The sequence below is a fragment of the Microtus ochrogaster genome, chromosome 16 (assembly GCF_000317375.1).
Source record: "Microtus ochrogaster isolate Prairie Vole_2 chromosome 16, MicOch1.0, whole genome shotgun sequence".
Lineage (NCBI taxonomy): Eukaryota > Metazoa > Chordata > Mammalia > Rodentia > Cricetidae > Microtus > Microtus ochrogaster.
In genome coordinates, this window is record NC_022018.1 from 27,258,561 (window position 1) to 27,272,195 (window position 13,635).

At 41.7% G+C, this 13,635-nt stretch overlaps 1 protein-coding gene across 1 annotated transcript in view; it reads right to left on the reverse strand.

Moving 5' to 3' along the window:
- The window catches only part of Itih2 (inter-alpha-trypsin inhibitor heavy chain 2), a 40,404-nt gene extending 29,070 nt beyond the window's left edge, over nucleotides 1-11,334 (reverse strand). The window contains exons 1-5 of the mRNA XM_005354886.3: nucleotides 11,111-11,334; nucleotides 9,828-9,902; nucleotides 8,343-8,375; nucleotides 6,771-6,940; nucleotides 2,703-2,807 (exon numbers count right to left, since the gene is read on the reverse strand). Of these exons, the coding sequence (XP_005354943.1) occupies nucleotides 2,703-2,807; nucleotides 6,771-6,940; nucleotides 8,343-8,375; nucleotides 9,828-9,902; nucleotides 11,111-11,194 (467 nt within the window). The 5' untranslated portion in view covers nucleotides 11,195-11,334. The remainder of the gene's footprint in view (nucleotides 1-2,702; nucleotides 2,808-6,770; nucleotides 6,941-8,342; nucleotides 8,376-9,827; nucleotides 9,903-11,110) is intronic.
- Between the last annotated feature and the right edge of the window lie 2,301 nt (nucleotides 11,335-13,635).

Sequence of the window (13,635 nt, forward strand, 5' to 3'; positions counted from 1 at the left end):
CTCTCTCTCTCTCTCTCTCTCTCTCTCTCTCTCTCTCTCTCTCTCTCTCTTTCTTGAAACAAGGTCTCACTGTGTAGCCCTGCCTAACTTGGAAGTCACTATGTAGACCAGGATGGTCTTGAACTCACAGAAACCCATCTGCCTCTGGCTGTGGAGTTCTGGGATTAAAGATGTGTGGCCCCACACCTAGGTGGATGGCTTTTAAAGTTAAATATTAAACTAGTGGAGGTAGGACTGTGCATAATCAGCTAATTTGGGGTCCAGGAAGTAGTATGGGATAGTCAGTAGTGGAAGAAAAAGCTGAATATGCCTGCTACAAACTTTCTAGGTAGAACACACCGAAAGAAGTCATGTTATACAAGAAGCGGATGTTAAGTTCCAGGTCTCGCGATATTTATCTAATGCCCAGAAAAGATGCTGTTCCAAAGCCATTTGTGGAATGAACAAGTGAATGGCATCTGAGTGATAATGAGCGTGGGAGGAAAGCTGGGTCCATGGTGGTGCATGACTGTGATCCCAGAGCTTAGAAGGTTGAGACAGGAGGAGTTTGAGTCTGAGGCTAAGCTGGGTTACACACGTAAAACAACGTAAGAAAGATGGCACAAAGATTTGCGAAGGTTCAAGGATGATTGACACACAGCGGTACTAGAGATAACCTATCTGCTTGGGTTTTTTTTTCTCTCTCTGTACTACACATGGCTGAATTCTGTGTATCTGGTTGGGCTCAGCTGAACTATTAGTCTCCCCTGAACATTTTATGGATCTCTCCACAGAAGGGCACACTAGGTAGTCAGATCCCCCTGGGTTGATTAGCACTTGCCCACGATAGCCACATGGTGGCCACTGCTTCCTGTCTGGGTGCTGTGTGACTGCCAGTGCTTGTCTTTATGTTGCCTTTAATAGAACTGGGTGCAGAGTTGACATCCAATGTATTCTGCTAATGAAAAAGAGTGACATGAATGAAATGAAGGGCACTTCCACTACAGGTAAGTTTTGTGATGGAGAAGAGGAGGCAAAGAGGAAGAAACATGGCGGGATTTAGCAGAAGATGAGGTTTGTGGTATGAAGGGTAAATGAAGAGTTCCTTGAAGCTTTGGATTGAAAGGTTTGCTTGCTTTTATTTATAAATTTACACATTTTTCCTGTATGTATGTATCTAAGTATGTATGTATATTCATATGTATGAAGGTAAATGTGTTTGTGTGAACCAAGTATATTCTCAGGTGTGTGTTTTAAAGATTTTTTAAAAAGTGATGTGCGTGTGTATGTCTGGTGGGGATGGATATATATATATATATATATGGATACACACATACGTACATATATATATACTCGGACATACATATGCCTGATGCCTGTTCTAGCCAGAAGAGGGCATCATATCCCCTAGAGATGGAGTTACAGGGAATCAGGGAATTGTGAACCACTCAACGTGAATGTTGAGATCTAACTTGGGTCTCTAGCAGAGCAGCAAGTGCTCCTAACCTCCGATTCATCCTTCAGCCCTTCAGGTATTGTTCTTTAGTAAAGCCATCCACTCACCAGGTAAGGTCTTTCATTGACTTAGATCTTAGCAATTGGGATAGGGTGGCTGGCTAGCGAGCCACAGGAGTCTACCTGCCTCTGCCTCCCTTGCACTGAGATTGCAAGTGTGTGTCATCCCTCCGTCTTTTTTATAGAGGTTCCAGGGGATCGAACTCAGGTTTTTGTGTTTTTAAGGCAAGAAGTTTACTAACTATGCTATTTCCTCTGATCCCGAAGGTGGGTCACATATAAGGTACAAAAGAGGAACACAACAGAATTTATGTTTTGTGATTAATGCTTTAAATGCCATAGCCCATAAAAATAAAGCAGAATAAATCATTAAAAATTAGTTCCAACGATTTCCTTTGGATATGCTCTATTTTATATGTGTTAGTGTTTTACCTGTATGTGAGTCTGTATACCATGAGTGCATAGTACCTGTGCAGACCAGAAGAGAGAGTTGGATCCCCTAGACCTGGAGGAATTTTTTTATTTTTAAATATTTTTTATTGATTTTTATTGAGCTCTACATTTTTCTCTGCTCCCCTCCCTGCCGCTTCCTTCCCCTTCAACCCTCTCCCAAGGTCCCCATGCTCCTAATTTACTCAGGAGATCTTGTCTTTTTCTACTTCCCATGTAGATTAGATCTTTGTATGTCTCTCTTAGAGTCCTCATTGTTTAGACCTGGAGTTTTTAATGGTTTTGGGTGGTCATGTAAGTGCTGAGACTCAAACCTGGGTTCTCTGGAAGAGTATCCAGTGTTCTTAACCCTAGGCCCCTGTTTATATATTTTTTTTTAACAAGACCACTAGTAAAGTATTTTTATAGTTCATATCTTTGCACTTTTGGGGGTGTAAGGTGTTTATATGAAGAAGATCCATTTACTTAAAAGTCATATAAAAACATATATAAACAGCCTGGTCTACAAGAGCTAGTTCCAGGACAGGCAACAAAAGCTACAGAGAAACCCTGTCTTGAAATCCATATATATAAACAAGCTATGCAAAACTTCCGAACTCCATTGATAGAAAAGAGGTTTTTTTTGGAAACAGACATTGAGACACTAAATTCTATTATCACACTAGGAGCTGGCCGTTTTCCTAGGCTCCGAGGCACTCTGGAGCCTGGTGTGCCCTGGGAGGAATGGGACAGGAGAAAAGCAGATACTTAGCCCTTACCTCACCCATCCGGCTGTCTTGCCTTTTGCTCTTGCCTGTGAATAAAGAGCTCGGCCCACAGTTCTCTCCCTGATGGTGCTTGTAAATGTCATACCATTCACGGTCCTAGAACAGACGGAAGTCAACAGTGGGCCACATTAGTAGTCTTAGGGAAGTAACAATGAACAAGCCATCACTTAGACTTCACGAACCAGGGCAATGATCATTTTGAACTTGCAGGAAACAAGAAAAGTGACCTTGGATAATATAGACAGAACTCTCTGACTGTGATTTGAGAGAAGTTAAATTGGGTTCCAGTCCCCCAGACTTCTCTCATGTGCTACTATGCGTTTAAACTTTTCCGTATTCAAATCAAGGCACAGGGGTGTGGATGTGCCCTTTGAATGTGGCAGGTGCAGGGAGAGGTGGCTGAATTTTCATTTCTTTTATCAGACCATTCTTTGGAGAGTTAAAAATTAAACATAGTCTGGTCCAAAATAATGAAGGTGTCCCACCAAAACTGGTAGATTGAATTCTCGCTCCTGGTGAAGTGGTTTTAGAAAGCGGGGCCCTCACAAGTAGGATGAGGTCTTACAAAAGAAGTCTATGCTCTCTGTGTCCTTCCCACCATGTAAAGGCAGATATGAGAAAAACATCGAGGAACCAGAAAGCCAGATTGCACCAGACACTGAATCTTGATCTTGGGTTTTCCAGCCCCCTGAACTATAAAATAGTATTTTTTTCACATCCACCCAGCCCGTAGTACTTAGTTTTGGCAGCACCAACCAATTATGACAGGGTGTGATGTTGTCCTGGAAGGATAGAAAAGAACGCGGAAAGATGGAGGAGAGCCCAGGTGAATACCCTTAAAAGTTTCTGTTTATCTCCCTTGGGGATTCCTTGCTTTCTTTTTGTGTCTTTGAATCTGTCCATCTTATTCAGTTGGGTTATACTCAATTCTCACCAAGTAATGGCATTTGGAGGAATAGAATTCTATCATTTTAGCTTAATGGTCCTTAAATGGGATCGCCTCCCTGAAGAAAACATTTAGAAGTAGGTAGAGAAGTTTCTGGTGGCCATGGTGACTGGCAAGTGCCACTGGCGCTTATGGAAAAATCACCAGAATGCTGGATATGCTTTAACAAGGGGACGGCATCTCTGAAGAGCCTTTCTTCCCAAATGCTAATAAGTATGCAGGTTGGAGAAACATTTCAAGGCTTTAACTTGTAAGTGACAGAAATTAAACACAAGGAGACAAGTGACTTACTCAAGCTGGTCAGACAGGAATGAAAACCAAGTCCGGTGTCCAGACTCAGTGTTGAACAAGTCTCAGAGACACAGTCATATTCCCCAGCGATGCATTGGGGATCTTTTTTTAAAGATATATTTATTTATGTGTATAGTGTTCTGCCTGCATGCATGCCTGCACAGCAGAAGAGGGCACCAGATCTCATTACAGATGGTTGTGAGCCACCATGCGGTTGCTGGGAATTGAACTCGATCTCTGTAAGAGTAGTTAGTGCTCTTAATCTCTGAGCCATCTCTCCAGCTCTGCATTTGGGATCTTGATTAAAGGTAGAAAAATATTTTGGCTGATCCTAAGGTTTACATAACCCATTCTGTTTTATACAGTCTATAAATTCAACCCAAGTAAAGGCAAACCAAAATAAGTGCACATTTCATGGTGTTGTCTTTTGTTACCTTAAGAAGGGAAAGAAAGAAAAGGAATGAATTAAAACTGAACCCAAACACCTAGAATAAGCCCTCATTTTGAGGTTTATTGAAATAGTTTAAAATGCCATTTATATACATGGTGCCACACGGCAGCACTATAGGAAACTTACTCTTCCCTTTTACTTTGTAGGAAGAACTAACTGAAATTGTTCTGGAAGCCAGGCATTAATGCCAGCACTAGGACACAGAGATGGGTGAGGGCAGGATGAGATTTATAGAGATACTCTATTAAAAAATGTAAAACTTAAAGGTAATTTAAAAGATGCCAGTCTGCATATTACTTTTTCACATATTTAATTTTTTCCACTTTAGAAAATATAGTTGACAGGAAGTGTTGAGATGGCTCAGTGGGTGAAAGCACGAAGTCTGATGACCCGAGTTTGATTCCCAGAACGCACATAGTAGAAAACAGCTGACTCCCACAAGTTGTCCTCTGACACACATGAATTTGTGGAGGCATGGACATGTGCATACATACACACACACACACACACACATACACACACACAGACATGCGCATGAACACACACACACAAAAACAAACACACACACTCACATAGACATGTACGCACACATACTCACACACTCACACACACTTACACACACACTCACATAGACATGAGTCCACGTATACTTTCTCGCATACACACACATGAACACATACAGTGAATAATAGATAAAATTTAAAAATTCAAAAAAAAGGATATATAGTTGACATGAATCTACAGGTTTTTGTTTGTTTTGTTTTGTTTTTTTGAGACAGGGTTTTCCTTTGTAGCAGCCCTGGCTATCCTAGAACTCACTCTGTAGATCAGGCTGGCTTTGAACTCACAGAAATCAGCTTGCCACTGCCTCTGGGATTAAAGGCAAGTCTATAGTTCTTATCAACTCAAAACTTGCTAGTCAAAACACTTGAAAACCTACCCCTCTTTATTTTATTTTATTTTTACAATGGAAAACCAAAGAACCACCCCTTTATTTTATTCATTGACAAATACCATTAATTGTCTAGGTGTATGAAAGAAAAAAAGCAAACAAGAAGTAATCCAACCTAAGGTCTTAATAAAGAAAAAGATTCTGAGGTTGTATGCAGAGCAATGTACAGCGTTCCACGCAGTCTAAGAGAGACATTGACCAACGAGAACACTGTGGGGATGGCCTCATGGGTTTCCAGGTGACTGACAACCATTCCAAACATCCACAGAAACATTTTTTAGTTTTAACATCCAAATGCTCCAAATGGATAAAAGACTTAGCTATGAAGCGTAGCAGAGTAGTAGTTAACTTCTTTCATTAAAAAAAATTTCAAAATTATAAAAATACCAAGAGAATAGTATGATGCCACCATGAGAACATCACTAGCATTCATTATGAATATCTGGCTAATCTTAGTTCATCCTTCCTCACTTGCTTCCCACCTCAATTATGTGGAAGCCAATCTCAGACGTCATATTATTTTACCCATGAGCACTTCAATATCCACTTTGTAGAAGAGCTTTAAAGCTTCTATGTGAGCAACAGGGTCATTGGGTAGAAAATGGAAACATTTTAAATGAAGCATAAGAAATAATTCTAACAGAGCTGTCAACCATTGAGTTGATTGCCCTGGGAAGCAATGGGTTTATGATTAAAAGTCAAATCTGGCCTTTATAACCCGCTCGTTAGAGATGTCATAGAGAAGTCCAAACGCTGGATATGAGCCTGGGTTTAATTGCTGGTTCTCAACTCCTTCCTCCCAAAGAAATGTGTGGTACACAGAGCTGTCCTATTACAAATACACTCAAGTGGCTTCCTGTAAGATTCATGTGTTTCTCTCTCAAAGGAATCACATACGAATATAAGTAGAAAGTGGCTACCATAGGGAGAGCTTTACATCTGCTTCAGTATGTGCTAGAGGGGCCTGAGGATGGCACTGTTGCTAAAGTGCTTGCTGCACAAATATGAGTTCAGCTCGCTGCACCTACATAAAGACGGGGTGTGGTGACACACGCTTGTCATCCCAGCACTGGTGATACAAAAACCAGAGGATTTCTGGAGCTTGCTGGTCAGTTAGGCTAGCCTACTTGGTGAGTTCCAGGCCAATGAGGAATCTTGCCTCAAATAAAAGGACAGTGCTGGAGGCAAGGCCCCCACACTCTGCCCACCACACATGAACATGCATGTGCAACTCCATACACACACATACCACATGCACACATGAAGGCAGCCCATCCCATAGTGCCACAAAGTTGAACCATAGCTCTGAGTGTAAGAACTACCAGAGCCGTGTACCCCTAAGGTCCATTACAGCAGAAGGGCTTTTGGTGCCAAGACAGAGAAGCATCTGATCCCTGGTTCTACATAGGTGTTACTCACATGGTGAAGTTGGAGATAAAGGCTCCCTTGGGGATCTGAACATCAAACACGACATTTTGGGACTGTGGGGAATTATTCACCAGTTTGCTCTGGATCATAGTGGTGGCCATCCGAGAGGTAATAGTGGATTGGACTTTGTAGCTATAAAGAGTTACTTGATCAACATCATCCTGAAATTAGCAAGAAATATAACTGTAGTAACAAAGCCTCACATGAAATGCACATATATGTGATCTTCTGAGTGCTCTATTTTACTTGTTATGAACAATTCCAGGGTAGTAGATAAATGCACAGCTCAGGCAACATTAAGCAATCTTCTAACTCCTTGAAATACCCACAGAAAGAGACGAGCCATTGTTGCGATGTGCCTCCTCCTGTCTCTTCTTTCCCTACCTTCCCTATCTTTCCCCTCCTTTCTTCCTTTCACGCTTCTTTCTCTTGTTTCCACCACCTTAGAATCTGAGTAGAAAATGGATGCAGGAAGCAGATGGACAGAAAGAACTTAGGAAATAATTTCTAAGGCAGAGCGCAATTAGGAAGAGGAAGTGGGGCTCTGACTGTGTCTTCACCGTGAAATGCAAGCAGGGGTGCTGTTGCATGAGTTATATACGCAACCCCCAGACTCCACATTGCCAGGTGTTTCCTTCAGTCTCATTCATTTATATTACATCTTCTGCCCATGCTTCTTTACCTGTATTGAAACAAGCTAAGGGAACACTGAGGCTGCACACAGTGAACACAATTGTCCTGAACTGGGCATTTTGGTTTAATTATTTGTTTAATAATACCTTGGACCTCTTTTTCCCTCCTCTATGGTGAAAGTATCCCCAGCTTAAGTAAACAAAACAAAACAAAACAGTGGTGATCACAGGCCAGGTATAAACAATATTTCCTTTAGGATGTTCCTGAGAACTGCAAGCTCTGTCAGACCTGTTAGATTTTGCTCTTTCTTCCCCCAAGATTTGCCTACATCACTATTAGATCTTATTCATCAGATTTTGTTTTCCAAGATTGATGATTTCAACTCGTTAACCCCCAGACTACTTCAAGCTAAGATAAAGCCAGGCTGACTTATTTACCCTTCCCCTGTTTCATAGGGAAGCTCTCAGTTCAGAAAAGGAAGCCAACACAAACCGCTTCCTTTGGGTGTTCTCTTGTGACAGAAAGGGCCACCCTGGACCTTACAGGAACTTGAGCCATGCTGCCTGAGAGTGGTTTCCATAGCTACTCTTTGACTTGCCATGGCTATCAGAGACCATAGTTTTAAATCAAAGGTATGAAGTCAAGATTAAATACACATCGTTGGGCGAAAGCTATCTCATTAGTAAAACATGATTAGATGGGAAAACCATTTCAGCCCTCAGTGCTGCCTGCCCGGTCTGCAAGCCCTGCACTCATCAGAGCCGAGCTTTAGAGGTACTTCCAAACAGAGTTAGGCAAGGCAAAGGTTCAAAAGTCAGGTCAATACTTCCAGAGACGGAGACAAAGGAGACACCTAGATTGATTTCCAGGTAATGACTAACAGAAAAATCACTCACACACCAATCCATGACACAACGGAAGCCAACTTACCGTCTTCTCCCCTGACTCTTCAGGAAGGCTTCTCTGTGGGAGAAAGTCAGAGAGACAATCATTCTTCAGCTACTCGAGGTTTACCACCTCAAGGCCAACTCCCAAGTCAGAGAGTTATGTTCCTTCTATATTGTGGTCTAAGTCATTCACTGGCCTCAAGATGGAAACATGCAGTATGGAAAATGATTTTCCCACCTGTGAGCTTCTCTGATCCACATTCTCAGCCATTTTTGTTGTGATATATGCTGCTCTATAAGACTCAGGTCAAAGCTTTGGAAGAACTTTCTCCATGAGCTTTTCTGACCCTCAAGTTAGCTTCCTTTACTGTTTACATAGCATGATACACTTGCCATTCAGAGCACGTACCTTGCTCATAACGATCGGCCCTATGTGTGGAAGTGGTTAAGATCTGCCTCTTCCTTTTAGACTAAGCTACTTAGGGACGTCAATGTGTTTCCTGCACTGTTAGCCCTAGAACCACACACAGTGAATGATACCTTGAAGATTTTATGCCTTCAATTACCCCCTGTGTTAGAAGACTAGCCACGTGCGTACAGGACTCATGAACACAGACAAAGGACGCCCCTTACCTTTGAAAGGTAAGCAGTTTAAGGGTTATGGGTAAACTAATGTCGGAGGCTTAGAAAGTAAGTCAGTTGCTATATATGAGCTAATTTGGGGTGGGCTGATATTTTAGCGGGTACTGTGTGACACAGATCAAGGATCACCTTTTGAGGTTTTTGTTTATTTGTCTTTGAGACTCTCTGTAGACCAAACTGTCCTAGAGTTTACCGCGCAGCTCAAGCTGGCCTCAACTTTGCAGCAACCCTTTTGCCCCAGCCTCCTGAGCACTGTAATTATGTGACCTACAATACCCAATTCTTTTAGAGTTTTGATACGGGGTTTAACAACTAAATTTTCTCTCCCCAGGCTAGATAAAAACCCTGACACAGGTCCTGCCTATTGGGTTTTTAATATTATTGATCTGTAAAAAGTTGGACTTTAGAAAGTCAAACATTCATACCCAGACAAAGCCAGTCACTTCTCGGTTTAGTGTTATTTCCGTAAATAACCTCCTTTCTCAGTGTATGGGCTCTTGGTGGGAGAAGTCAAACCTCTGCTGGCATGGCAGAGCACCCCCTCCCCATGAATTAGGAGATTTTCTGTGTCTCCTTGGCAGCTTCCAGGATATGGCCTCAAGCCTGTCTAGTTCTCTGGACTAAAGTGCTTTCCCTTTGACTAAATGGCCAGAAGCAAGAGGATGTGTGGCTTTACTGTGTGTTGTTCTTTATAGGTAGAAACTTCTGGAAAACAATGTGAAAGTCTCTTTGTACCTCAGCTTGACAATATTCCACAAGAGTGCAACAATACTGGCCTATTCTCTGTTAGAAAAACACCCAAATTATTGATAAAACAGAGTCATTTTTGACCTCTTCTCCCGACATGATCTTTTTCACTTATTTTTGCCGTTTGAGTTTACTATACCTGATATCTTCCGTTCTCTTGCACAAATGGAAATTTGCCTGGGGCCAGTTTCACAAGATCATCATATTCTGCGAACTTAAAAACAGTTGAACATGTTCGTATCTTTTAAAAAAATCATCTACAGGAAAAGAGGGCAGCCTACACTCATGACATTATTTTGTATTCTTTCCTCTGTCCTTGGACGATCTTATTTTTAATATAATAATTTCTTCAATATGTACATTTCCTAGTTAGGTCTCAGAAATAAGTAAACGGAAATGAACTATGTCAAATTTGTTGGGTGTAAGAATTCAATTTTGAGCAGGCCTGAAGATGGCAGGACAGACAACGTCATCTAATGATAGAAGATGCCTGCATAAAGCACTTGGATGGAGTAAGGGGATGTCAATCACGTGAGACTGGACAGATGCAGGTATGAAAAGAAGGCTGCCTAGAAATTACTGAAAAAGCACAAACGTATCTGGGTATTTTAGTTTCAATCTGAGATTTCTGACGTGCTCTTGTGGTTTTCAGAGTGTTGGAAAATATGAGAGTTTCTAAGCAGAATGATTTTCTCCTCCTGAAAACACACTATTTTTTTTCCTCTGCTATTTTTGTGTGCAGTTCACTCCCTGGTATTTTCTAGAATAATCCTGTAGTAATACATTTTTCTCTGCCAGCACAGAAGTAGCTGATATTGTGTGATATTTAGAATGGCTCAGTTCAAGATCTCTCCTACACTGGGGTGGCAGAAGGTCTCAAGAGGAGACCTGAAACCCCTGGCAGTCGTTCCTGTATTTTTCCAGTTGTGTTACCACCTTCTTTTATCAGAATATTTAAAATGTCCTATTACAAAAATAACTGTTTGCTTAGGTATAAAAGGCAATGCTGCTTTGAGAATGGCCGAGTAAAAGAGCTACAACAATTTTTCTATATAACAATACCAGCAATGACTAAGTAGTACTAGTTCATGCGCCGTGCCCGGTAGTTTACGTACATCTCTTAATCCTCAGGGCAACCCTTTGGCGTAGGTCTGTTATTACACACATTTTTATATAAAAAGTGAGCAACTATGCTCCATTTATGCGACACCGGGATATCTGACCACTGAACTTGACTTAAATTTCAGACAAAAATCTGATAATGTCTTAAGAGGTAACTACATCTCATAATTATAAAGTCTGATGAATATTCCCCTCAGTTTATGTTCTACACAGAACAAGTTCACTGAATATAAACAGCATTCAGCTTTTTGCAGCCCATTTGTAAAGGCCAATAGCTAGGAGTCCCACAGAAGTACTTACCTCGGAGTACCCGTTTATGGGGATTTCAAAGGCTTGTTCCTCCAGAAGAAAGAGCCAGATGAGTAGGCCTGCAAGTCGCTGCATTTTGCTGGGCAGCTGTGCCAAGCTCTCCAGAGCAGATGGTCTGGGGAGAATTCCCCCTCCTCTGAATCAAAATCACAGCAACCTGATTCTGTCCGCTTTAAAAAGAAGAAAAAAGAAGAAAGCACTCTAACTTTGCTCAAATTCAGGACAAATATTTGCTCTGGAGCTGAAACTTGAGCTGTGGGGGTGGAAGGTACAGTGGGGGTTATTTAAACACCAAAGCCAGGAGCAATCCCTGGGCTGCAGGAATGAGTCAGGATCAGGCCCTGGGTTAGATGGCTGCGCACCCCTCCCTTGATTTTAATTTATCTTTTTTTTTTTTTTGAGACAGGGTTTCTTTGTGGTTTTGGAGCCTGTCCTAGAACTAGCTCTTGTAGACCAGGCTGGTCTCGAACTCACAGAGATCTGCCTGCCTCTGCCTCCCGAGTGCTGGGATTAAAGGTGTGTGCCACTACCGCTCGGCTGATTTTAATTTATCTTAAAAATCAGACAGACCTGAAGATAATTATCAGCTTCTTTAAAGGGCCAAGTAAGGAATTGCACTACGGAATAAACCCAGAGAGAAGAACTAAACTGACAATATCTGGAGATAAAATTATTTCATTTCATTTCACTTGAATGAAATAATTTTTATCTCCAGACATTGGAGGTTAAGAGCACTTGCTGTTCTTGCAGAGAATCCAAGTTTGATTCCCAGCACACCCATGATGGTGGATATACATACATGCAAGTGAAATGCTCAGACACATATGAAATAAGTACGCCTAAAAAAACCCGAAAGAGAGCAAGAGGCATTTAGAAAAAGCAAGAGAAGAAATATAGCAATTTTCTGGGGCGAGAATTCATGCTTCCTGGTCCCATTTCACTTTGATAGCTGAATACTCCCTACACATGACTATCAGGGAAGGATGCTGGGGGCCAGGGCTCCCTCTTCAGGGAAGATGCTCACCAAGCGAAGTGTTGCCTCCTGCCCCTCACCTCTGTTGGCACAGTGGTCCCATCATTCTGGTGAGATATGCAATGAAAATACCTACTATGAATTATAAAATTGTGACTGTGCTATTACAACACCAATACAAATTTCTGGGAAATGAGTTAGAGAAAATTGTGTGAAAAATCCACGTCTTTGAAAGATGAACAACAAGCATATGACAAATAAAGGAGAAATGCTAAGCAAATAGCTAAGACAGTTAATGAATTAGTTCATATACTGTTAAGCATTAGTGGAGGCTTTATTGTGTGTATTGGATACCAAATACATAAAAGAAAGCATGGGGGACTGGAGAGATGGCTCAGCGGTTAAGATCACGGGCTGTTCGTCCTAAGGTCCTGAGTTCAATTCCCAGCAATGACAGGGTTGCTCACAGCCATCTGTAATGAGATCTGGTGCCCTCTTCTGGCTTGTAGGTATACACACAGGCAGAACGCTATGTACATAATAAATAAATGAATCTTTTAAAGAAAGCAAGCATTGGAATCATCCTGGAGTCACTCATTGCAATAGTGGAGGAGGATGGAAAGCACACTAGAAAGGGGGACAAACTAGAAGGCCAAGTGCAATGCAAAGATGGGACCTACTGACTGGAGGAGAGCAGACCCTCCACAGAGAAGGTGGGGCTTTGTCAGCTGGGTCTACAAAGATGGGAGTGGTTGCTCCTGGCTCACTGGGGACAAATAACCAAGACATCATGGTGACTAGAGTATTGTCCATGTGGTGGGCTTATACCCACCTTATGCCTTTTTCTTTGCAATAGTAGTTACCATTCTATCTTCCTAGGTCATACCTGCTTTACCACTTGCTCGTTGTGGAAGAAGCAGCATCTCCTATTGCTGTAGAAGGAATTGTGTCCTTTGCAAATCCACATGGCTTCACACCTACTGTAGATGTGTTTAGAGTAAAGAAGCAATTACAATTGAACGATGTTAGAAGAGCGAGGACCCCGATCCAGTAGGAGTAGTGTCATTATAAGTCTCCCTCTAAAGACTCAACAAGAAAGCAGCCATGCACAGATCAAGAAGATACCCTCATGGAAAGCAATCGAATGGTACCTTGATCTCCGACATCCATCCTTCAGAACTTTAAAAAGTAAATTTTTATTATTTGATCTGTATTTTTAAATTATAATAGCTTGAGCTGGGACACTAACCTCCTCTATATCATATGCTTTTGGAGCACTAAATATAACCATGTGTTTAGAGTACTTGGCACTGGGGTTGGAGAGGGGCTCACTCAGTGGCTAAGAGCACTTGGGGCTCTTTCAGAGGACTCGAGTTGATCCCTAGCATTCACAGCAAGCTACTCACAACCAGTTTCATTGGGATCCAACCCCTTCGATCTCTGTGGACATCTGCACTCTCTTTCATATATACCTGTCCCACACATAATTAAAGCTAATAAGAGTGAATAAATAAAAAATCCTAGCCGGGCGGTGGTGGCGCAC